The sequence below is a fragment of the Takifugu flavidus genome, chromosome 6, assembly GCF_003711565.1.
Source record: "Takifugu flavidus isolate HTHZ2018 chromosome 6, ASM371156v2, whole genome shotgun sequence".
Lineage (NCBI taxonomy): Eukaryota > Metazoa > Chordata > Actinopteri > Tetraodontiformes > Tetraodontidae > Takifugu > Takifugu flavidus.
The window spans coordinates 6238987-6261871 of NC_079525.1; the positions used below are offsets into that span (position 1 = coordinate 6238987).

Genomic DNA, 22885 nt, shown 5'->3' on the forward strand with positions numbered 1-22885 from the left:
GTTAATCTGCTTAACTGAGCTTTAGAGGGATGCAGTTTCTGTCTCTCTCTCTCTCTCTCTCTCACACACACACACACACCACACACACACACACATCTTGTCTTTTTCATTTCCTCAATCTCACCTTTCCGACCCTGTCACACGGTCTCATCCCCATCTGTTCTCTCGCTCTTTGTCTCTCCAGAACTGGTTCTTGGCTCTTTGTTTCCTCGGTTTCAACAGTCTTTAATGGTGTTTAGCTGCCTGAACTTCCACATGTGCCTCACTCCTGCACCCCCCCCCCCCCCACACACACACACACACTCACAGTGTCTTCTCTGTGCACTATATGTATAACTCCTCACTCCTGCAGTTTAGGCATCAATACTAAGGTAAAGCATCTGCATCTGCACGTGCTTCTCATTAGCTCCTACAAAGAAAAAACACATGGCGGAAAAGCAAATTGGCGCCACAGCAACAAACGTTTGCTTTGCCTTCTCTTTGTTGTGGGAATGGTCGAGGTTTGAAGCCCTCCTTAATAAGTGTTTAACCTGCGGAACATAAAGACGGGTTCTGAGGCTGAGCAGGACCGCAGAGGGTGCAGCAGGTCGGTGGCAGGTGGAGGCAGCGGCCTCTTAAGCTACAGAGCTGCAGCTGTCATTCAGCAACAATTCCTGCTTTGTCTGGCAGTAGAAATCTGCTATTTAGCCATGTGCTCATGGAGAAAAGGCTTATAACACAGTTTATGTCCTCTATCAGGCACTAATGGCCACAACACTGACCCGGCCGGCGTGTTGCTGTTGTATTGTGTCAGCCCCTCCTCTTCTTCCTCCTCCTCCTCGCCCAGCCTTTGGGATGAGGCCACTCCTGAAAACATTTACCTTCCCCTTGAGCGAGTCACAGGTCAGTTCCTCCGTTCGAAACGCTAACAACAGCTGCATCGCTGTGACAACACTGACCTATGGCCTGTTAGCTGCTAGCTACTCTGCTGCGCTAACAGCAGGCACATCTGTAACAGGATTCGATGCATGTGTTGCTCTGTGTCCCAGGCGGTTTAAGCTTCAGCGCTGGCATTGTACAGATAATCACTCACACACAGCCCACACGCAGACAGAAAGCCCACAGATTCCCGCACGCACTTTAAGGTTAAATCGTGAGCCAGAAGGGGGAAAACTGCTTTTCCCATGAAAGGTGTCCGGTTGCTATGCTGTCGTTATTTTTATATAAATAGTTTATTAGTATCAGTAACATGTCAGGAGGATTTTCTTCCCTCTCTGATGAGGATAACATACCAGTAAAGAAACAGACAGCCATAGAAAATGAAAGGTTATAAAAACAAGAGGATATATGTGCATGTATGTGTGAGTGTGTCTGGCTGAGTAAATCTTAAAGAGTATAAAAATCTAATCCCAGTTCCTGTTTCTAGAGATGATTCCACCAGGTTTATCATCGGAGTCACTGAGCAGTTTATACTCTGGAGGAGGAACAAGACGCAGGCGGTCACTCCTCTGGTGTCCACCAGATTTCTGAGTCAGTCTCTGCTTCTTTAGCATCAATTGCTTCCTTCCTCCAGATTTAGCGAGTCCAGCTCCGTGCGATTCAGAACTCATCCACTGAAGCTCCTCCAGGTTACACTGATAGAAGGAGATGGCAGAGGTGGAGATGCTTGTCTGTGTTTGCTTGTCCTCCTCTCCGTTTCCTCGCCGTCTCTCTTCACCTAATGCCTGCTGGGAGGAAAAAGTGCTCTGATAATTCCATTTTTTTCAATTTCTTTCTCTACAATATTAGCTCTTAAAACTCTACCAGTTCTCATTTTTAATCACAATGGATCATACAATCAGAGTATGTTTAACTTTTACAGCAAAGAAGTGTTTGAGAGGTTTCCCACCGTACACAAACACGTCCCAGTTTTAGGAATCTGCGTCCTTTCAGCCGGCGTTTAATACAGGTTGGAACTGGAAAAATCACTCAATCACTGTTATCAATGCTGCCGTGTAGCTGGCTGTACTGCCGAGAAGCTTAGATAATGAAGAGTTTTAGGGGTTTGGGAGCGCGTGCGTGTGTGGTGTGTGTGTGCGTGCGTGTGTGGTGTGCGTGTATGTGTGTGTGAGGAGGTGTTTCCCTGAGGGAGGACTAACTCATGCAGAGAGGAAAAACAGTAAATACCTCAGATTTCTTATCAGCTCCTTTAAGGTGTCAGGCACAGTCAGACAGAAGCAGCCTGTACATGACACACACACACACACACACACACACACACACACACACACACACACACACACACACACAGAGTTAGAGAAAACAAGAGGGAGAGTTTGCTCACCATTATGCGCGTCTGTTTTTGCATTTGTGCTGACGTGTTTGTTGGTGCACGTGCACTCCAGGTGATCCTCCAGCCTGACCTGCACCTCCCTTAACTTGGGGCGCCGGCGCACGTACTCCACCTTTGCCACCTAAGAGCGAGAGAGGGGGAAGGAGAAGAGTGTAAGCACGCCGTGCTGATGGCGATGATGGGTCGGCCGAGGGGCCCGTCGTGCCGTCTGTGCACATTTGGAGTGAGATCAAGCGAAGCGCTCCTCCTGACCGACAGCCACGTTTGTGGTGGAGCTGTGCGCACACACAGGTGTGTCTGCACTTGTTTAGATGAAAGAGTGGCGGGTTAATGCTGCCAGGACTGTCGAACTCACGGACGAGTCAGATTTACCGTTCCTGGGTCAACATTAATCACGCCTGCTGCCAGATGTGAAAACGTCTCGTGCAGCCGTGCATCCAAAAACTCCCGAGTTGTTAGTTAAAATCGAACATCAGTCATGTGCAGATGCTTCGGGTCTGCCTGCTGAGCGACCCAGAGGCCACAGAAGCAACTGGTTCAGCTTACACTTCCAGCTCAGTAAAGCTGATCTTACCCTGCTGGATGTTATTGAGAAGGCAGCATGAGTCTCATGATCCCATCTTGCCTTTAACCAAACTGAAAATGGCCATCTATTTATTTTTAATGGGGCTTTTGTGATGCTCCTGTAGCTTCGGGGGCTTGAAGGATTGCAGCTACAGCTGTCAGCTGATGAGCCTCTCTCAGGAGTCATGTGTTTCACACTGGAAATCCTCCAGGCCACAGATTCTAAATATCAAACATGTTTCATCTGAAACAGGTTGTCTGGAGCAGCAAGTCAGGGCTAAAGAACGTAAACAAATAAAACTACAGTGTGGTTGGAACCTGGTTTTTAATTTCAGATTTTAGCTGCTTTGTGTGGACACACGCTATATAATGCTTAAACACAGATTTTAAATAAAGCTATTAGGTTCCCAAACACCTGCAGCTGAAACAAACAAACACACAAACACACACACACACATACACATACACACACACACACACACACACACACACACACACACACACACACACACACACACACACACCTCTACTAGAGTGTAGAAAGTATTTGCTTGAATAATGGCAGAAGTTTAGGAGCAGCAGTTCATTTGATGCGTTTATGATTAAAGAATTAATAATTGAAAATTGAGCTGGAAATCTTTTACTACCGTGTCTGTAGGGCCGAAACACACTTTCATCCGTCCTTTCAGAGAAAAGGAGACATTTCTTTTTCACCTTGACCGTGCGGTGCTGGACGCGAGCCGCCTGGCATCTCATGTTACTGGTGTTGCAGCAGCCTGTGCAGCGTTTCACCTCCACGCAGGGCGGCCAGATGATGAAGTTGGCAGAGGTGGGATCCACCTGGCTCCTGGGGATCTCGTAGATGGTCGTTCTCACCTTACAGATGGCCGGCAGGGCCTCTTCCACCACTGCGGGGACAGAAGGCAGAGAAGACATGTGATGTCTAGAGTTTTAGACTTTAGTGGTCGTTCTGCGTATCTCACCAGTGCTCCTCTTGTGTCTGCTGTGTTCATGCTCTCGCTTCAGGTCGAGAAAGCTGTGAGAGCTGTCCTTGTAGTTTTGGTGTTTAGTCTTCTCGATCACCTCGTTCTCTGGACAAAGACAAAACCACACTGTTGACATCACCATTTGTAAATATTACCACCTCCCCATGGAGTAGACACAACGCCGGATGGGTAGTTTATCATCACAAATGTTCTCTATACTCATTTTTACATACGACTAGCTCAGGTTGAGTCTATCGTAAATGGTGCATTTATTCATCCGTATAATTTGAGCAAAAAAACAATGAAGCACCACCTCTGTTCAAGGAAAAAGGTGCTGGAAACAGCAAATGGGACAATTATTTTCCTTCTCAACATGTGAATGGAGCAACAATGTTTGTCTTTGTACTGCATGTGGAACTACACGCCCATTTACACCAGCCACAACTGACGACCCCGGATTCACAAGGAGAACTCCTAACAGACAAAAGCAGAAGGAGAAAGAAGTTTTCAGATGGCAGGTTATCTGATTATCACAGACAAGGCTCCTCTGATCTAAGCACAAGGCTGACCAGATTAAGCTAACCATGTTATGTTGTTTAGATCTGTAAAAAACGGATAAATCGGACTTTTTACCATCAGCTTAAATCCAAAACTACATATTTTACACCACACTGAAACATAAACAAGCAGCCAAGTTTAACTTTCAACACTGCTTCAATCTGATTTTGAACAATAAACAGTGTGTGTCCCATGCACACATCAGCTTAAACACACAATATAAGTGTATTGTGTATAAAACACAAGAGAGAGCACCTTCAACCTCTCAGTGTGTGTGTCGCTCTCTCTCTCTCTCTCTCTCTCTCTTTCTCTCCCTCACCCTGACATGCAGGAATTTCAGCATGAATTATACATAGCAACGCAGCAGCCTCCCAGCGGACCCGGCTCTCAAACCAATAATGGGCAGCATGACAACAGTATAATGAAGTGAGCCACTTGACCCCCACTGAGCCGAGGACCCGTCACACTCCACATTTGCATCTCAAAGATACCAGGGTTAACAGTGGCACTCCTCCTAGAAGCACACATTAAAAATGTTTTTTTTTTGTTCCACGGACGACCTGGAGTTCAGAGCTAAATTTAGGATTCCGCTTCTGTGAGCGGGAAACGACATGGTTATTCCCGTTTCACGTCACTGATTTGGTTCTGATTTAAAACCCGTGTAATGAGAGCTGTCTGTGCTGCAGGTGAAGCCAATTTGATTCACTTCAAAGCTATGCAACATTTAGAAATTTTGGAAGTAAACAGAGAATCGAGACCTATAGTCAAATTCCAGGGGCTTTAGTAACACCAAAAGTCTCCAAGAAGAGACATTTTTGCTTACTTCACCATTGTGTTTCAATTTTTCCAGCTTTTCATCACTTTACAAAATCAGCATAAGGCTCTTAAAAAGAAACCCTGGCTTTAAAATCGTCACTCCCAGTTTAGTGTTGGCAGTGGCTGAGAAAACACAAAGTTTACTCAGAGTTCACAGTGGGTGAAAAGAGTGAGACGGACTGCTGGTCTCCCAGCAACGTCTGGAGAGGTATTCCAGTAATGAGACAAGAAGACAGCATCCTCTTACTGTGCACTGAAGCAGATGCAGCTAATACCTCTATTCAGAAGTGGCAGAAATGTGACAGCAGCAACTTCATATCAGATCCGTGTCTATTTCCTTCTTTGGCTTTGCTGTCTGGTACTTCCTGTATTATTACCCTCATGATAACTCAAAAGGAAGTGGCTCACTACATCCTCATATCACTTATGTCACATCTCCATGTGAAATTGGTGAGAGTTGCATAGAGAGGCGCTTTACCTACGGAGTCTATCTCTAGCAGCCGCTGGAGGTCGCTGATGCTGCGAATCTCGCTCCGAGAGAGGCGCTCCAACAGCTCACGGGGCAGAGGGGAGTCCTGCGGGGGGGGAAGTCAGCCTGTGAGTCGCTGTGCAGGAGCACAGATGTTCCGTTGCACATAGATGTGTCAAACACACAAAAGCCACATCATAGGAGCATTCATTAAATGTCTCCTGCAGCTATTTGTTTGTTGTGTTTAATGACATTGGTGCGTAATTACACGGGAAGAAGTTCCATCCGTGCATGTTTTCATTTCGACAATAGTTACAGCGGAAGTTAAAGTTAGTAAATACCCACAGTATGTTGGGAAAACATCAGACCATTTGGACACACTTTGAGAGGATTACCTCGGCAGCGGTGCGTAACAGGCAGAGGCAGCCGAAGAGGTGGAACACCGCGGCTCTCATCTCCTCTCAGATCCGCTGCAGAGGCACCAGGACGAGGCGGGGTCCACTGCCAGAGCCGGGCTGTTGCTCCCTGCTCCCTGGAGCTCAGAAACATCCCTCGGAGAAAAACGGGTGACAGTCCCGGCTTCAATGAAAGAGGTGGTGCAAGAGGTTACTGCGACCGCACCTGATGAACTGTGGATAAAGAATAGAGTCAAAGATATCCCGCTTCTGCAGTGCTGAGTGAGTACGGGGAGAGCTCGGAAGATTTCCAAACCAATGTAAAATAAAGTGAATAACCGAAAAGCACGTATGAAGCCTGGGTTGTCGTGACTACACTAGTATCCGACACTGGCAGCTCTTGGATCGGGCATAAAGTACAGGTGTCCAGTGGGAAAATGCAAACTCTGCTTTCACGCATCCAACAATATCCATATCTTAGCTCCCGGAGTAATCCTTTCAAAACCAAAATCCGTGCGCGCTGGATTTCTTGACTCTGATATATGTCTTAATGAGGGGTTTTTTTTTTCTTTCAAAGCCTGACAGTTCTGTCTCTGTCCCAAGAACAGGAACCGAGTGACAGCAGTGAATCAGTCCCCACATCTGCAGACCACCGCAGACCGGTACCAATAGCCGGCGATCCTGGGATCTCCGGGGTGAATGGAGCCGGGATGCTTTTTCAGTCACAGGATATAGCCGTGCGCGCCGCCGAGGTCCGGGTCTGTGAGCGCGCTTTGCGTAAAGTAGTAGGACGCTGCTGGCTACCAATAAACCACAGTTAACAGAACCCGTGCACATTTTTCTCACAGCTGCACCATCAACTCTCTGAGCATCAGTGTAAATCCAGTTTATAATGTTTAAGCCTCTCTGTGATAATTAACTACCTCGATAGAAGCTAATTTATAACTGAGTTTAACTTATTTTGATTGTGTGTGCTGAGTTACCGTGTGGATGTTTAATTGTTGAGTAATAAAGCACATTATGGAGTGTCCCGACTGACTGAGGCCCAATTACTTTGTAGACTAAAGGAAATTATACCCTTGACCTTATGCAACCTTCCCCAGACAAGGTTGGTGGCCTAAATTCCCTTTCTTATAGGTTATCTTATCATACAATTATCATAGATGGACTACATTTATGAGGAAATGCAGAACATAAGCTCAACAGATCAATTTTCCCAGGTCTTAAAGAACTATTTTATAGGAACCAACAGTGTTAATGTGTGTAATTTGGGATTAATGAGTGGAAATATTACTACAGCAGAAACCAGATCCTTAACTGTGATATACCTTTGACTGAGATAGCCGATTACAGTATTTAGCATCTATTCTTTTACATTGTTTTACTACGGGAAATTGCTAAAGGAATGTGCAAAACTTTCCAGAGCTAAAGTTTCATAAAGCAGTGCTGGAATCTGGAAATCCCAGCTAATGCATTCAAACGAGCACGTACACGCTGATTCTACAAGTCTGGCTTTTTCTACATATATGAAGCACGTGGGTGTGTGTGTGAGTGTGAGTTGAAGGCACAGAAGCCAATCAAGTACAGATGGAGGCAAAGGAGGAAAGGAACTGATGTAGATTTTCCTTGTGATGGCTTTAGCCTGTCATGCTCGATGTTCTTTAATTGAGTTTTTGGTCCAACATACTGGGTTTTACACACACACACACACACACACACACACACACACACACACACACACACACACACACACACACACACACACACACACACACACACACACACACAGAAGAAGAGGAGCATTGAAGGGGAAATGGGTCAGAAAGGATTCAGGTCTTCAGTGGTGTTCACTCGTCCCACGATATCGTCACTTCCTCCCAGACCGCCGCCGCCGCACCTCACTCCTGTTTTGTCTTCAGTCTTTGTGTCGCTCATCTGCCGTCTTTGTCTGTGCAAGCAGGGTTTCCCAAGGGCCACTGGTCCAGACAGAAAGGTGGCTCGGTCAATAATTTACTCCAATGTGTGAATCCATTGATTGATAAGCTGATTTGTTCGTAACATTCCATAAATTAACTCCACAATAGCTTGGGAAAATTATGTAATTCATTCACTGCATGTTTGAGAGAGCTAGAGCATCAATACTGGTAATATGTGGTAAATTTGCAAAGATGGTTTAAGACAAATAGCCATAAATTGCATTAGCATTGAAAACAAATTCTATATTTAGAAATTTTCTATCAATAAGATTGATGTCTTGTGAATGGGACTGTAATTGTTTTTGTCTATGTTATCTATCCTCCTTTTCCTCCCTAATACGTATCTCCCACATTATTTCCCACTTGCAACAGCCATATTATTTATAAACCTGTAAAAAAACTGTATTCCTTTTTTTTAACCTTTCAAGTTTTATTTTAAAAGAAGTAGTCTGGTACAAAGACCGGATGCACCATTCAAGAGTTTGGTGACCTTGGTTAAGAGAACTTCAGCAGTGTTTGTTACACACGGAACTCCCAGCTGCCAGACTGTGGGAAATAAGAACCAGAGAGAACTGGGTGAAAATACAGAACTTGAGATGTGGAAGAGGTCGGAGCACGACACCGAAAAGGGTTCAACCGTTAGAGGGACTTTTTATTCCGCATGTGACGGAGGTTCATCTGCACATTTATTGACGAAACCGAGCACATGGTGGAAATAACCTCATGCACTTTTCCTCCCATTCTCTTTTCATCCGCCGTTAATTATTAGGCTCCTCAAAAAAAAAAGTCAGAAAGGATTTCTCCATTAAATCCAGGGTAAATCCACCGCTGGGCACCTGCCAGAACCTATTGTGCAACGCATGAATGTTTGGTCATCAGCCAAAGGGAGATTTATCCTGGATTACCATCTCGAATATGTCGGCATTTACCTGCGCGTAATACCCCACAGCCACCACCGGACCGTCTGTCCAAAAGTCTGAGAGAAAGCTTTATGTAGGGCTGAAAACACAGGGCCCTTGTCTTGTGGCAACCCGCACTCACGAAGACAGAGAGCCAGCTTAACTGGGGTCGGAGAGGGGGCTGCAGTAAGGGCAGGACCTCCCACCATTCTGACTGAAGTTACATTAAACACCGGGGAACGCTCGCAACATTGACTGTCCACACCGCTGTGCACATTTCAGGGCATCCAGCGTGATTACTGAGGCATGTTTCAGCCTACTATCCGAATGAACCCCTCCCCCATATGAAATAAATAGACATGGTTGCACATCTCAACCTTCCTATTTGAGCCTTGAGACAAAACATCACATCTCAGATCCTGCGTGAGGACTTCCTGCGCAGTTGTTGACATCTGTCGTCTGTCTGGCCAAACGGCAAAGACAAAGAGTTTCCTCTACATGTCAGTTTCAGCAGACAGGAAGGGATGGGGTGAATATGGTGCTCATCACTTCTGTGTAACAGCCAAATGAAGCCAAATTGGTCTTTTGAAGAGCTGCAGACATTTGGTGATGACAAACACAAATGGATCAAAATTAAACTCAGAATGAATTCAGTTCAGCTCATTTCTATCTGACCATCTCCTACTCCCTGTCTGCTGCAAGACAACGTCAACACCTCTTCCCTTTTCCTCTTCCTCCAATTCTCACCTCTGGCTTTAATATTTGCCAGCTGATGTATGATGTGATAAGGTAAAGAGACAATCATAAACTACTCAGATTGGGACTGGGACATGTGTCCAAGCTAACGGCCGTTGGAGAAAACTAGTTTGGCTGTTGTATTTTACCCATGGAACATCTGATTCAAGCAACCATCCACCCCCGATTGTTCATCACTTCAGCTGGGAGACCTGAACCTCCTCTGCGGAAATAATTGGGAGGCAGTGAGGGAGGTAATTGTGTTTTCCATCTGGTGATTCATCAGGAAGTGCTAATGAAACCTCCTCATACCACACACACACACACACACACACACACACACACACCACACACACACACACACGCACACACACACGCACGCACACGTTTCCACTCTGACAAAACCTCAAAGCAACACACCCACCCTGCAGTTTGTGCAGTAGTCTAAGTTTGAGTGCTGTTTCACCCTTCAGCCTCACCTTTCAAAAAGATTCAGTGTTGATTGTGCTGTTTCTACCCACATGGCATCTGGACCCCCATCGCACTTCTGTGTTTTGATTTTCACACGGAAAAGGAGGACGGGGTTGATGGAAAAAGTGGTTCCTTCAAGTGACATAATGAAACGTGCTGTGGTCTAACTGCTGGGATTAGCTCCAATGAACCCTCGCGAACTTGATTAGGAATGAGCAGCAGTTGACACAAGAGTATTAAAATGTAGCCTTGAGGATCCAAGCTGCACAATATAGGATATATATGTGTTGTTAGAAGGGGTTGAGAGCAACACACAACACAAATATGCACACAAAAAAAAACAATCCACACACAAAAACACAGAAGCAAAGTCCTCTTCTTTCTTCCAATCATGCTCAGACACCAATTAGTAAAGCTCTCACGGCATTTATGGCCAGGCTGGGAACTGCAAAGATGAGAAATCCCCCTCTCTCCTCTTCCAAAAGAAGGATTTCTCCTTCATTGTTGGTAGGTTGAGAGAGAAGGATGTAGGGTGTATTTGGAGGGCTGCTGATGTGGTAATTCTTGGCTTGGAAACAATGCCACGCTGTCTAAAGAAGGGTAATACAGGGGAGTAATGGAGGTAGTGTTTGGTCTCTGTGTGAGTGCTAAATAAACACACAAACTGAGGTGACATCATTCCATTCCACTAGAAACCCCACTAGGTGAAGGAGGAAGCATCATATTAACTCTAAATTAGGACAACACAGACTCTTTATGTGAAAACACACATTAGAACAGTGAGAGTCTGTTTCTTTGTTCAAGTGTTTATGTGCTACTGTTAAAGGGAATCCCACTATAATTAGATGTTTACTATGGGATACTAATGGGATGTTTTCACTCAGCATTTTGAGGTTTTTCTCCTACATGCTTAAAGACGCCAGCAGAGGAACTATTCAGGAACATTGATGCAGAACACTGTCTCAAAAGGCTCAACAAGGAACGAAAACAGACAGAAAGTAACATGAAAAATGCAGTGTTATCGAAGAAAGCCAGCTTGCTGCACACATTTACAACTAAATCAAACATTTTTGATACAAAGCTGCCACAAGCAGCCTGTGAATCAAGCCAAAAGTTGACAGATAGATTACAGTGGAATGCAGCAAGTAGACTCTATTATTTTGACAACATCTCTGGCAAAGTGAACAAAGTTGCACCTTTCCTTTGAGTGTTTATATTTGAACTGTACTGTTGTGATTACCTGCCCGATCCCAAATTGTGTTGAGACATGAAGTGCTCTGGCTCCTCATACCCCTTTTCATCAGCATGCATTATTATCTGCAATACCTCCAAGAAGTCATTAAAAGTGCTGGAAAAGATAAAGACAAGAGGCTGACATGCCTGAGCTGGAGAGGGTTGGAAATGTGGGTCAACTGGGGAGAGAACCTTTCCACCAGCTGATGAGGTCTGGTACAAAGATATGACAGATCAATAATAAGTCACAGTTGCTATACAGCAATCAAGACTTGGTGGGAAAGAGGGAAAAGGCAGTAGAATATTGAATAGTTGAAGAACTAAAACACTTTTGAAGTGATCACAGGTGTTTGAGTATACAATTTATGTTTCATATTTTAAAGAAATAATGACTCTTGGAATTTAAAAAATACAAAGGAATTCTCAGACCAAGACTATGATCCTGTCTTTGCTGGAGTGAAGTCCGGGTATTTAGCACCACCTAGTGGCCTAAAACTAAAACAATGCCACGCAGTCCCTCTTCCTTCCCCTTTGTGTTGGCTGCTTCATCACCACATTCACACTCACTCAAACTCACACCTCCTCCTCACCGCCAACCAAAGACCGTTTGACAGACTCACCCGTTTACCATCTAACTGTCCTCTAAAGCTTTAAAACTATGATCTCTATTTCAGGTCTGTTAGAAGCACAGTCCTGGAAGACCTTAACAGCAAAGGAAGGATTCCAAACTTTAATAAAGGGTAACTGTAAACATGTACATTAGAAATATACAATATGAAATATGTGCTGATGTTTCCCATTTTACTAAGACTTAGTAAAATCTGTCCTACCAGGCTGAAAATGCATTCAGTGGGATAGAAAACCCGGTAGGATCGTGGCTCTCGAGGACTGAGTTTAACACATGTGCGACTAGTGTATAAGACAGAGTAGGCTTTTTTCACTTGAGAAACATTGCAAAGATTTGGAAAATATTTATGCAGCATGAAGCATCCTGTTGGGATTTCTGGGTTGTGTCTGTCTTTGGCCTGCAGGGTGTGGTGTTGAGCACAATTGGGTGCAGCTGGCACTGCAGGTGGGCGCACCTGTAGGCAATTTACATCTTGCTGCCTATTTAAGCAGGTTGTGCCTGCCTGTCAGTGCCGGGGTGTCTGTTCGTGTTGGGAGTCTGTTCGTTGGTCTAGTGTGGGAGCTTGTTTGGGTTCCTTGGTGTTGGCTCCTGTTCCTGTTGCCTTAGAGGGTCGCTCCTATTCCCGTGCTTCCGGTTTCCCTGGAGGACCACTCCTGTTCCTGTGTTCCTGTTGCCCTGGAGGGCCACTCCTGTCCCCGAGCTTCTGGTTTTCCTGGAGGGCCTCTCCTGTTGCTGCTCCGTTTCTCCTGGAGGACCGCTCCTGCTCCCCTTGCAGTCTAGGAGGACTGCCTCTGCCCTCAGTGTCTCGGGGCACGTTCGTGAGGCGAGCGTGTTGCGCCGGACTCCCGAGTCCTCGCCGGTCCAGGAGGACTGCAGCGTGTGGAGGACTCACCGGTGTTCCGAGTTCCGGGCAGTCCAGGGGGACTGCGTCTGGTTTGGGAACTCGCCGATGGACCTGGGACGGGCGGACGCTGCCTCCCGATCCCCATGCGGTCCAGGAGGACTGTTTCTGTTGATGTGTGCTCCCCTTCCCTGTAAATAAAGCCCTTGACCTCTCCACCTCTGTGTCCTGGCCTGCGTTCGGGTCCGCTACCACCATGTATCGTAACACATCCAGCACGAAGCATTTGTTACTTCCAGGCTAGACTATTGTAGCTTAATATTATCAGGATGTGCAAATAGTGCGGAGAAGTCTCAAGCTCATGCAAACTGCTGCAGCTACAGTTCTGACCCGACTAACAGAAGAGATCACATGACTCCTGAGCTGGCTTCTATTCATTGGCTGCCCATTAACCAGCTCCCTGTCCAGGTACAGGAGGCAGACTCCCTCTACTTTAAGGTTGAGGCCTAAAACCTTACTCTTTGAGAAAGCATATGGTACAGTAATTCCGTTGTTACAGTTATAATTATAGTCAGACTAATTACCATATGCAGGAAATGTATTATTTGGATACATTCTTTTATTTATGCTGCTATGTGCCGATGCTGCTGGGGTACAGAAACATGATCGCCTGATGGGTTTCTGTCACGCACGCTGGTTCATGGCTGCCTCTCCTCTCCTCTCCCATTTGAGTCTGGACCTGATCAAAATTTCTTCCCTTGAAAGGGGAGTTTCTCCGTGCCACTATTGCCTGTTGAGGGTCAGGCCCTGTTTTCTGCAAAAAAACCCTAGAGAGAATTTAGATTGTAACAGACATAAAAGTAAAGATGAAATGAACTGAACTGCCTTACAGTATGCTGATGTGGTATTCTGTGCAGGGAAGTTGAAAGAAAAATGTTTTGGGAAACATAAATAAATTCTCTAATTTAAAAAATATAACTTCAAAACCCAACCATGACAGCATTGTGCCATTTCAGTCTCTTCCTCTTTATTGTGGGTTTGTCTGTAAAAAGTGCTCCTGACACAAACCTCTCATTCTTGTCTTATTATCTTGTCTTATTTCATCTATAAATCCATCTTAAAGCACATTCTAAGGAAGTGGAAATTTGAAGGTACATGCCGACTTTACAAAGTTCTCTTCCTGTTTTAACAGATGTGTGTTGAGTTTATAAGAACAGCGTCGGTGGCAGAGATCATACTTGTATGTTCTTAGTTTGTTGCCATTAAAGGCAGTTTCATATTAATCTTAAAACACATTTTAAGTTGAAAACAGCAATGTTTTCAACAAAACTGGGATTTGCCGTTGTTGGTATCATCCTCAACTCAGGTAGGAATAATTTTTTTGTGCATTTGTTAAAAGAATCTATGTTTGATACTTTGTGAGTTGGCGTTTAGTTAACATCAAAAGCATCATAAGCTTGTAAAACCTCCTGTGGTGTTTGATGACAAAACTAACAGCGCATGAAGTTAATGGTGAGCCTCCAGGTTTTCACTTGTGCTTCTCTCTGCTGCATCACTCACAATCAATCCTCTCACAACACTGATCCTTTCATCATTTTACTCTTCATTTGTTTGTGTTTTGTTACTTTTACATAGTTCCCATTTACAGTACCCTCACTTCCATTATCACAGGTTATCTTCAGTTATATGTGATATCTGTATTTTTCTACTTTTAACCATGATTCTATGTTTACCATCTTCTCTCAGAAATATATGTTGAAAAGACTCCAAGGAAAGATTATGTTAAACTGAGCTGTAACACCAGCTGTCCTCCCACAAACACTCAATGGTACAAGAACAGAGAAATGCATAAAGACCCATTACAACTAATACCCAACACTTCTCAAGACAACTTCCTGTGTGCTGTCAGTGGTGTCAAGGAGCTGCAGTCTGATGAAGTCTGTGAGTATCACCAAACCGTGGCCTGAACATAGAAACAAGATAAAGTTTTGATGTGGTTTTATCATAAATCCTTACTGAAATGAAACAAATGAAAAAAAAAAAAGAAAAAAGAAAAGAAAGTGAAAAGTGTGATGAAAATGAAATGAAGAAATGAGATGTTGTTGTGAGAATGAAATGATGAATGTGAGAATGTGAAGAAATAGAAGAAAGATTTCCTCCTGAACATCAATGTCAAGGTTTAAATGAATTCCAGTTACTGACATTCATCTGTCAGGTGCTGCTGACAAATCCTGCCTGACTGTGAATTATATAAAAAAGAGAATCTGTGCTTTGGAAGGTTCCTCAGTAAACAATTCAAGTAAATATTCCAGTTCAAAACACACAAAATCCAAGGCTAAACACTGGTCTAGAATAATCTGGAATGGTGAGAAGGAGGAGAGAATGAATGTATTGAAAACTGATCATTTTACATATCATGAGGACCAAGAGAAGCAGATTAACACACTGTCAATTAAATCTGTGAAGCAAAGTGACTCAGCAGAATACAGATTCAGGCTCCAAGATGACAACACAAGTCAGAAACCCGGAACTGTTCTGATTGTTACAGGTAAATCTGGATATTAAAATATAAAACAAGCTTAAATCGAGAGAGCTTTGTATCTGAGCCACATCAAAATACAAGATTTTCTCATTTTGCCTTCTAATAAGTAAATAGTTCGAATCAAAACTGAAGTTAAATAAAAGTTATCTTTCATAGGAAATTTGCTAACTTTCATGTAAATTAGAGCTGAAATTTTAGCATGAATGTGTGGAAAACAGCAGAGGCAAAAATTGTTGATCATTTCTACAGTTTTGTGAATCACTTTACATGATAAAGTCTTTTCCTGTCTGAAACATGTGTGAAAATATCTGTTTTCTGCATTTGAATCAGACATAAAAGTCAAGATCAGTCCATCTACAGAGGTGACAGAAGGTGATGGAGTCAAACTGACCTGCAGCACCAGCTGTCCTCTGACCAACAACAAGAACTACATCTGGTACCTGAATGATCAACTTCTACAGCTGCCAGAGCAACAAAACAAACACCTGGTTCTGGATGCGGTCACAACTCAGCATGCAGGAAACTACTCCTGTGCTGTGAACACTCAGAGAGATGTTAGATCTCCTGAACAGACACTCAGAGTTCAGAGTTCCTCATTAAAATGGACCCTGACAGCAGCTGCAGGAGTTGGTGTTGCTCTCCTGGTCTTCACCTCACTTGTCATCATCTGGATTATGTGGGTGAAAATGGTCACTGTTAAATCAAGAACTGTTTCATTTATATTATATTGTATATTAACTCAGCACTTTTTGGTTGAAAATCAGAAAAAGCAAGTTTTCCAATCAACATTCAGGACCTGGGATGTCAGACAACATTGAGATGGTAAATATAATACAGTGTTTGTTAAATATTTCAAGTTATCACTGAACACCCCTCCCTCAGATGTTTTTAATTGTATAACAAGTGACTTCAGACTGAAAACACTGAATTGCATCTGGATTAGAGGCTAAATCTTGGTGGTTTCTCCTCAGCAAAACCCTGAGAGCCACTATGAAAACGTGGCAACAGCAAAAACAGAGCAAGATGATCATCAATACAGCAGACTTCACTTCACCCGACAACACACTGATGATCTCTATGCCGCTCTTTCTCCACTGTCTTCTAACTCTCACCACTGCTGACACTGGAAACAACATTAAAAGACATCCAAATATGCAATAGTTTTGTCTTCATTATAATGGTTGTAGTCCTGTGTTGGGTGTTAACGCAGCTCTTAAAGCTCGTATGTATGTGATGGTTTCAGGCCGGGTCACCACAGCTAAAATGAAATCAGATATTTCTGTCCTTGACCTTCTGGCTCACTGCAGCAACTTTGTAATAAAATGTAAAGGACAAGATCATGGAAAATGTATAAAAATGCATGACACAGATGTTTCACTAGAGGTCCTTTTAAAACCACAAATAATAGCAGGAAGTGGAGATTTTAAAGTACATGCCAACTTTACAAAGTTCTCTTCCTGTTTTAGCAGATGTGTGTTGAGTTCATAAGAAGAGCGTCAGTGGCAGAGCTCATACTTGTATGTTTTTACTTTGTTGCCGTTAAAGGTAGTTTCATATTAATCTTAAAACACATTTTAAGTTGAAAACAGCAATGTTTGCAACAAAACTTGTATTTGCCGTGGTTGGTTTCATCCTCAAGTCAGGTAGGAATAATTTTTTTGTGCGTTTGTTAGAGAGAATCTATGTTTGATACTTTGTGAGTTGGAGTTTAGTTAACATCAAAAGCATCATAAGCTTGTAAAACCTCCTGTGGTGTTTGATGACAAAACTAACAGTGGATGAAGTTAATGGTGAGCCTCCAGGTTTTCACTTGTGCTTCTCTCTGCTGAAGGGGTTCTGGGGAAAGGCAGCCGCATCTGTGCCTTAAAAGGTACTTCATTGAATCTGTCCTGCTCAGCTGAACATTCTACAATCCCAAAATGGTTCAAGCTGAATGAAACCAATTGGACAGAGGTGTCTGTTAATGGAAGTAGCCTAAAACACCAGATATCTAAAGATACCCACCCGACTTTATCATTCATGGGTTTACAAAGGACAACAAAACCTCTTACTGCTGCAATGAGAAACCAGAAAACTGCCATGAAGACCACATTCATCTCACTGTTACAGGTAAACTTGATGACTGACTAACTTTAAAGAGAAAGGGACGAGTTTGTGCTAATTGTCTGTATCTTTCTCTTCATCTCAGCCCTGCAGGTGAAGGTGTTTCCCACCACAGACGGACAGACGGTAACACTGATGTGCAGCACCGCCTGTACGCTGACTGACAGACCTGCTGCCTACATCTGGTACAGGAACTCAGAGCTTCTCTATCAAGAAAGGTCTCCATGGTACCAGGAGATGGTCACCAGTGACAAAACAGTCAGATACTCCTGCGCCATCAAAGGCTACGAGGCTCTCAGAGCTCCTGCAGTCACAGTGGGTCAGTTATGTTTCGCTGGCGTTTCAACCACCAAAGTAATCCTGCAGTTTATTTAATCTGAACTTAATCCAGCAACCAGTTCTCTCTCCACCCAGAGTGGGTCTCATCTACCTGCTTTACGGTGTCCTACAATGATGGGAGAATTTGTTTGCACAACCACACTTCAGTGAAAGGACCCTGCTCCATCACGTACCCCACAGGTTCACTTTCTCCATCACTCACAATCAATCCTCTCACAACACTGATCCTTTCATCATTTTACTCTTCATTTGTTTGTGTTTTGTTACTTTTACGTAGTTCCCATTTACAGTACCCTCACTTCCATTATCACAGGTTTTCTTCAGTTTATATGTGATATCTGTATTTTTCTACTTTTAACCATGATTCTATGTTTACCATCTTCTCTCAGAAATATATGTTGAAAAGACTCCAAGGACGGATCATGTCAAACTGAGCTGTAACACCAGCTGTCCTCCCACAACCACTCAATGGTACAAGAACGGAAAAATGCATAAAGACCCATTACAACTAATACCCAACACTTCTCAAGACAACTTCCTGTGTGCTGTCAGTGGTGTCAAGGAGCTGCAGTCTGATGAAGTCTGTGAGTATCACCAAACCCGTGGCCTGAACATAGAAACAAGATAAAGTTTTGATGTGGTTTTATCATAAATCCTTACTTTTAAAATATGTAAATATGAATTTGAGATGCAACAGTCAGAAAAAAAATCATAATTAAAGAATCCACTCAAAAATGTCAAGGTTTAAAGTGAATTTCCTTTGAGTTTCATCAAAACTGACACTGTCTTTGCTTTCATCTGTCAGGTGCTGCTGACAAATCCTGCCTGACTGTGAATTATATAAAAAAGAGAATCTGTGCTTTGGAAGGTTCCTCAGTAAACATCTCAAGTAAATATTCCAGTTCAAACTACACAAAATCCAAGGCTAAACACTGGTCTAGAATAATCTGGAATGGTGAGAAGGAGGAGAGAATGAATGTATTGAAAACTGATCATTTTACATATCATGAGGACCAAGAGAAGCAGATTAACACAATGTCAATTAAATCTGTGAAGAAAAGTGACTCAGCAGAATACAGATTCAGGCTCCAAGATGACAACACACGTCAGAAACCCGGAACTGTTCTGATTGTTACAGGTAAATCTGGATATTAAAATATAAAACAAGCTTAAATCGAGAGAGCTTTGTATCTGAGCCACATCAAAATACAAGATTTTCTCATTTTGCCTTCCAATAAGTAAATAGTTCAAATCAAAACTGAAGTTAAATAAAAGTTATCTTTCTCAGGAAATGTGCTAACTTTCATGTAAATTAGCGCTGAAATTTTAGCATGAATGTGTGGAAAACAGCAGAGGCAAAAATTGTTTTCATTTCTACAGTTTTGTGAATCACTTTACATGATAAAGTGCTTTCCTGTCTGAAACATGTGTGAAAATATCTGTTTTCTGCATTTGAATCAGACATAAAAGTCAAGATCAGTCCATCTACAGAGGTGACAGAAGGTGATTGAGTCAAATTGACCTGCAGCACCAGCTGTCCTCTGACCAACAACAAGAACTACATCTGGTACCTGAATGATCTGATAGTCTTTAGTCTGAGACCATAACGTTGGTGGGACCACGACTGATCATCGTCCCCAGTTTGTGGATTTCTGCTGATTAAGACAGAAATAAAACTGCAACTATTTCACTGATAGAAGATGGGATAAATTTAAGCAGATGTGCTTCATATACACTTACATTAAAATAATAATTTAGCAGCCACAGTTGTAAGGACCTGAACAGGCTTTATCCTGCATTTTAGACAGTTTTTCACAGTTATATAGATGCAATAATAATAATAATAATAATAATAATAATAATAATAATAATAATAATAATAATAATAATAATAAAAATACCGTATAGGCTCTGTGAAGTGAACTTACCTGAATGGATCATCACCCGTGATGCTCTGCAGTTTTGAGCTGCTGTGTAGTAGCAGCCTACTATTAAACTCTTCAATATGTGAAGGAACACAAAGAAAATATTAATTGTATTGTGTACATGTAGCATGGACGAATTACATTGATCATTTTGTACACCACCATTTTTTAAATCCTACCCTTCGAAAGGTGCACTGACGCAAACACTTTGTTAAAAAGTAGTTTATTCGCAATAATACTCCGTCGCGACATTACCGCACACACGTAAACCTTAGTCATCTGCTGTTATTGACATATTTCTGAAGCTGCAAATTCCTTCAATTGATTATTAGGGCATGCTAACAAAACAGGAAAATGCCAACCTACACTAGCCACCCTATGTAACCATACATGCCCCAAATTATTTTATTTGTATATGTATATATTTTTTAATCGAACTACAATGCTTGGTGTTTGTGTTTAATAAACAATGTGAGAAACGAAACGGCTGTGTCCATGACGAGGCACTTGTTACCAATAGGCTAATGCCATTTCCGTTTTTTTTCTTTTTGTACACTGTACATGTGATAGTTGTTATTCAATGTTGAAAACTCTCCTGAAAACACACTCAGAGTTCAGAGTTCCTCATTAAAATGGACCCTGACAGCAGCTGCAGGAGTTGGTGCTGCTCTCCTGGTCTTCACCTCACTTGTCATCATCTGGATTATGTGGGTGAAAATGGTCACTGTTAAATCAAGAACTGTTTCATTTGTATTATATTGTATATTAACTCAGCACTTTTTGGTTGAAAATCAGAAAAAGCAAGTTTTCCAATCAACATTCTGGACCTGGGATGTCAGACACATTGAGATGGTAAATATAATATACCGGTAGTGTTCGATAAATATTTCAAGTTATCACTGAAGACCCCTCCCTCACGTGTTTCTAATTGTATCACAAGTGACTTCAGACTGAAAACACTGAATTGCATCTGGATTTGAGAATAAATCTTGGTTGTTTCTCCTCAGCAAAACCCTGAGAGCCACTATGAAAACGTGGCAACAGCAAAAACAGAGCAAGATGATCATCAATACAGCAGACTTCACTTCACCCGACAACAACACACCGATGATCTCTATGCCGCTCTTTCTCCACTGTCTTCTAACTCTCACCACTGCTGACACTGGAAACAACATTAAAAGACATCAAAATATGCAATAGTTTTGTCTTCATTATAATGGTTGTAGTCCTGTGTTGGTGTTACGATCCCAGTTACGTGGTTTAGTTCGCTTTTACTGTGCGCTCTGCGCACCTTTGCGCGTTTGGTTCCGTTTTGTCCCGCCCCCGTGATTTGAGTTTCTCTGTGTCAATAGGTGCTGCGCCATGGTCTGTGATTGGCTGGTTCTAGATTGGCGTCCTTTTAAAAACCCTGGGGTGCCACCCAACGAATCCTTCTGGCTCCGTTTTCGTTCTATTTCGTGACTCGGCACGTCAGCGCTACCAGTTTCCACTTTGTTTTGTGATACGCAGCCCGTCGGTTGCAGTTCGCCTGCTTCTGTGGAGAAGCCACTTTTATCTACTTTTGTAATGTTTGCCATGCAACGTGCCTTTAACTATTGATTAGACCTCTATAATTTAAGTGCTCACTTATTTTTGTACCAACCCCACTTTTGCCATTAAATCTATAATTCACTTATTGATCTTGCGTTATTCCTCGTGCCACCTTCACTTTTCCCTGGTTCACAATTCCATACCCTAGACTGGAACGTGACAGTTGGGTGTTAACGCAGCTCTTAAAGCTCGTATGTATGTGATGGTTTCAGGCCGGGTCACCACAGCTAAAATGAAATCAGATATTTCTGTCCTTGACCTTCTAGCTCACTGCAGCACAACTTGTAATAAAATTGAAGGTACATGCCGACTTTACACCACTGCTGACACTGGAAACAACATTAAAAGACATCTAAATAAGCAATAGTTTTGTCTTCATTATAATGGTTGTAGTCCTGTGTTGGTGTTAACGCAGCTCTTAAAGGTCGTATGTATGTGATGGTTTCAGGTCGGGTCACCACAGCTAAAATGAAATCAGATATTTCTGTCCTTGACCTTCTAGCTCACTGCAGCAACTTTGTAATAAAATTGAAGGTACATGCCGACTTTACACCACTGCTGACACTGGAAACAACATTAAAAGACATCTAAATAAGCAATAGTTTTGTCTTCATTATAATGGTGTAGTCCTGTGTGTTGGGTGTTAACGCAGCTCTTAAAGGTCGTATGTATGTGATGGTTTCAGGTCGGGTCACCACAGCTAAAATGAAATCAGATATTTCTGTCCTTGACCTTCTAGGTCACTACAGCAACTTTGAAATAAAATGTAAAATACAAGATCATGGAAAATCTATAAAAATGCATGACACAGATGTTTCACTAGAGGTCATTTTTAAACCACAAATAATAGCAGGAAGTGGAGATTTGAAAGTACATGCCGACTTTACAAAGTTCTCTGATACTTGATACTTTGTGAGTTGGCGTTTAGTTAACATCAAAAGCATCATAAGCTTGTAAAACCTCCTGTGGTGTTTGATGACAAAACTAAACGTGCATGAAGTTAATGGTGAGCCTCCAGGTTTTCACTTGTGCTTCTCTCTGCTGAAGGGGTTCTGGGGAAAGGCAGCCACATCTGTGCCTTAAAAGGTACTTCATTGAATCTTTCCTGCTCAGCTGAACATTCTACAATCCCAAAATGGTTCAAGCTGGATGGAACCACGTGGACAGAAGTGTTGGTAAATGGAAGTAGACTAAAACACCAGATATCTAAAGATACCCATCCGACTTTATAAGTCACGGGTTTGACAAAGGACGACAAAACCTCTTACTGCTGCAATGAGATTCCAGAAAACTGCGATAAAGACCCCATTCAGCTCACTGTTACAGGTAAACTTGATGACTGACTAACTTAAAGAGAAAGGGACGAGTTTGTGCTAATTCTCTGTATCTTTCTCTTCATCTCAGCCCTGCAGGTGAAGGTGTTTCCCACCACAGACGGACAGACGGTAACACTGATGTGCAGCACCACCTGTACGCGCTGACTGACAGACCTGCTGCCTACATC

At 42.8% G+C, this 22885-nt stretch overlaps 2 protein-coding genes and 1 long non-coding RNA gene across 8 annotated transcripts in view; 2 read left to right on the forward strand and 1 right to left on the reverse strand.

The window, feature by feature from the left end:
- Nucleotides 1-1192: 1192 nt before the first annotated feature.
- LOC130526903 (platelet-derived growth factor subunit A-like) lies at nt 1193-6343 on the reverse strand. 4 transcript variants are annotated; one of them, XM_057034912.1, is made up of 7 exons: nt 6100-6343; nt 5714-5810; nt 3859-3966; nt 3590-3783; nt 2337-2432; nt 2146-2200; nt 1193-1703 (listed from the first exon to the last, which is right to left on the reverse strand). In XM_057034912.1, the coding sequence occupies exons 1-6, from the start codon at nt 6157-6159 to the stop codon at nt 2186-2188; spliced, it is 570 nt and encodes a 189-aa protein (XP_056890892.1). In that variant the 5' UTR covers nt 6160-6343; the 3' UTR covers nt 1193-1703; nt 2146-2185. The 4 variants fall into 4 exon arrangements, with proteins under 4 accessions (XP_056890892.1, XP_056890891.1, XP_056890890.1 ...); XM_057034911.1 differs by having other exon boundaries at nt 1193-1706; XM_057034910.1 differs by lacking the exon at nt 2146-2200 and having other exon boundaries at nt 2303-2432.
- On the forward strand, nt 6129-7129 carry LOC130526917 (uncharacterized). Its single transcript, XR_008950880.1, has 2 exons — nt 6129-6381; nt 6703-7129. It is a non-coding gene; the product is annotated as an uncharacterized LOC130526917 (long non-coding RNA).
- A 6567-nt stretch (nt 7130-13696) lies between these two features.
- LOC130526890 (uncharacterized) overlaps nt 13697-22885 on the forward strand; it is a 35864-nt gene continuing 26675 nt past the window's right edge. Inside the window, exons 1-7 of one of the 3 annotated variants that reach the window (XM_057034893.1) lie at nt 13697-14248; nt 17256-17533; nt 17613-17846; nt 17942-18046; nt 18256-18450; nt 18672-19004; nt 19328-20275. In XM_057034893.1, the coding sequence (XP_056890873.1) occupies nt 17663-17846; nt 17942-18046; nt 18256-18450; nt 18672-19004; nt 19328-19377 (867 nt within the window). In that variant the 5' untranslated portion in view covers nt 13697-14248; nt 17256-17533; nt 17613-17662 and the 3' untranslated portion in view covers nt 19378-20275. Of the gene's footprint in view, nt 14249-16875; nt 17068-17255; nt 17534-17612; nt 17847-17941; nt 18047-18255; nt 18451-18671; nt 19005-19327; nt 20276-22885 lie in introns of those variants that run through there. The other 2 variants (XR_008950874.1, XM_057034892.1) reach the window with 2 other exon arrangements.

Coding starts and splice junctions, on each gene's coding strand:
- LOC130526903 (XM_057034909.1), bottom strand. CDS start 6,159: ATGAGAGCCGCGGTGTTCCACCTCTTCGGCTGCCTCTGCCTGTTACGC. Junction 5,811..6,099: donor TGTTACGCACCGCTGCCGAG/GTAATCCTCTCA, acceptor CCCCCCCCGCAG/GACTCCCCTCTGCCCCGTGA. Junction 3,784..3,858: donor CAGACACAAGAGGAGCACTG/GTGAGATACGCA, acceptor CTGTCCCCGCAG/TGGTGGAAGAGGCCCTGCCG.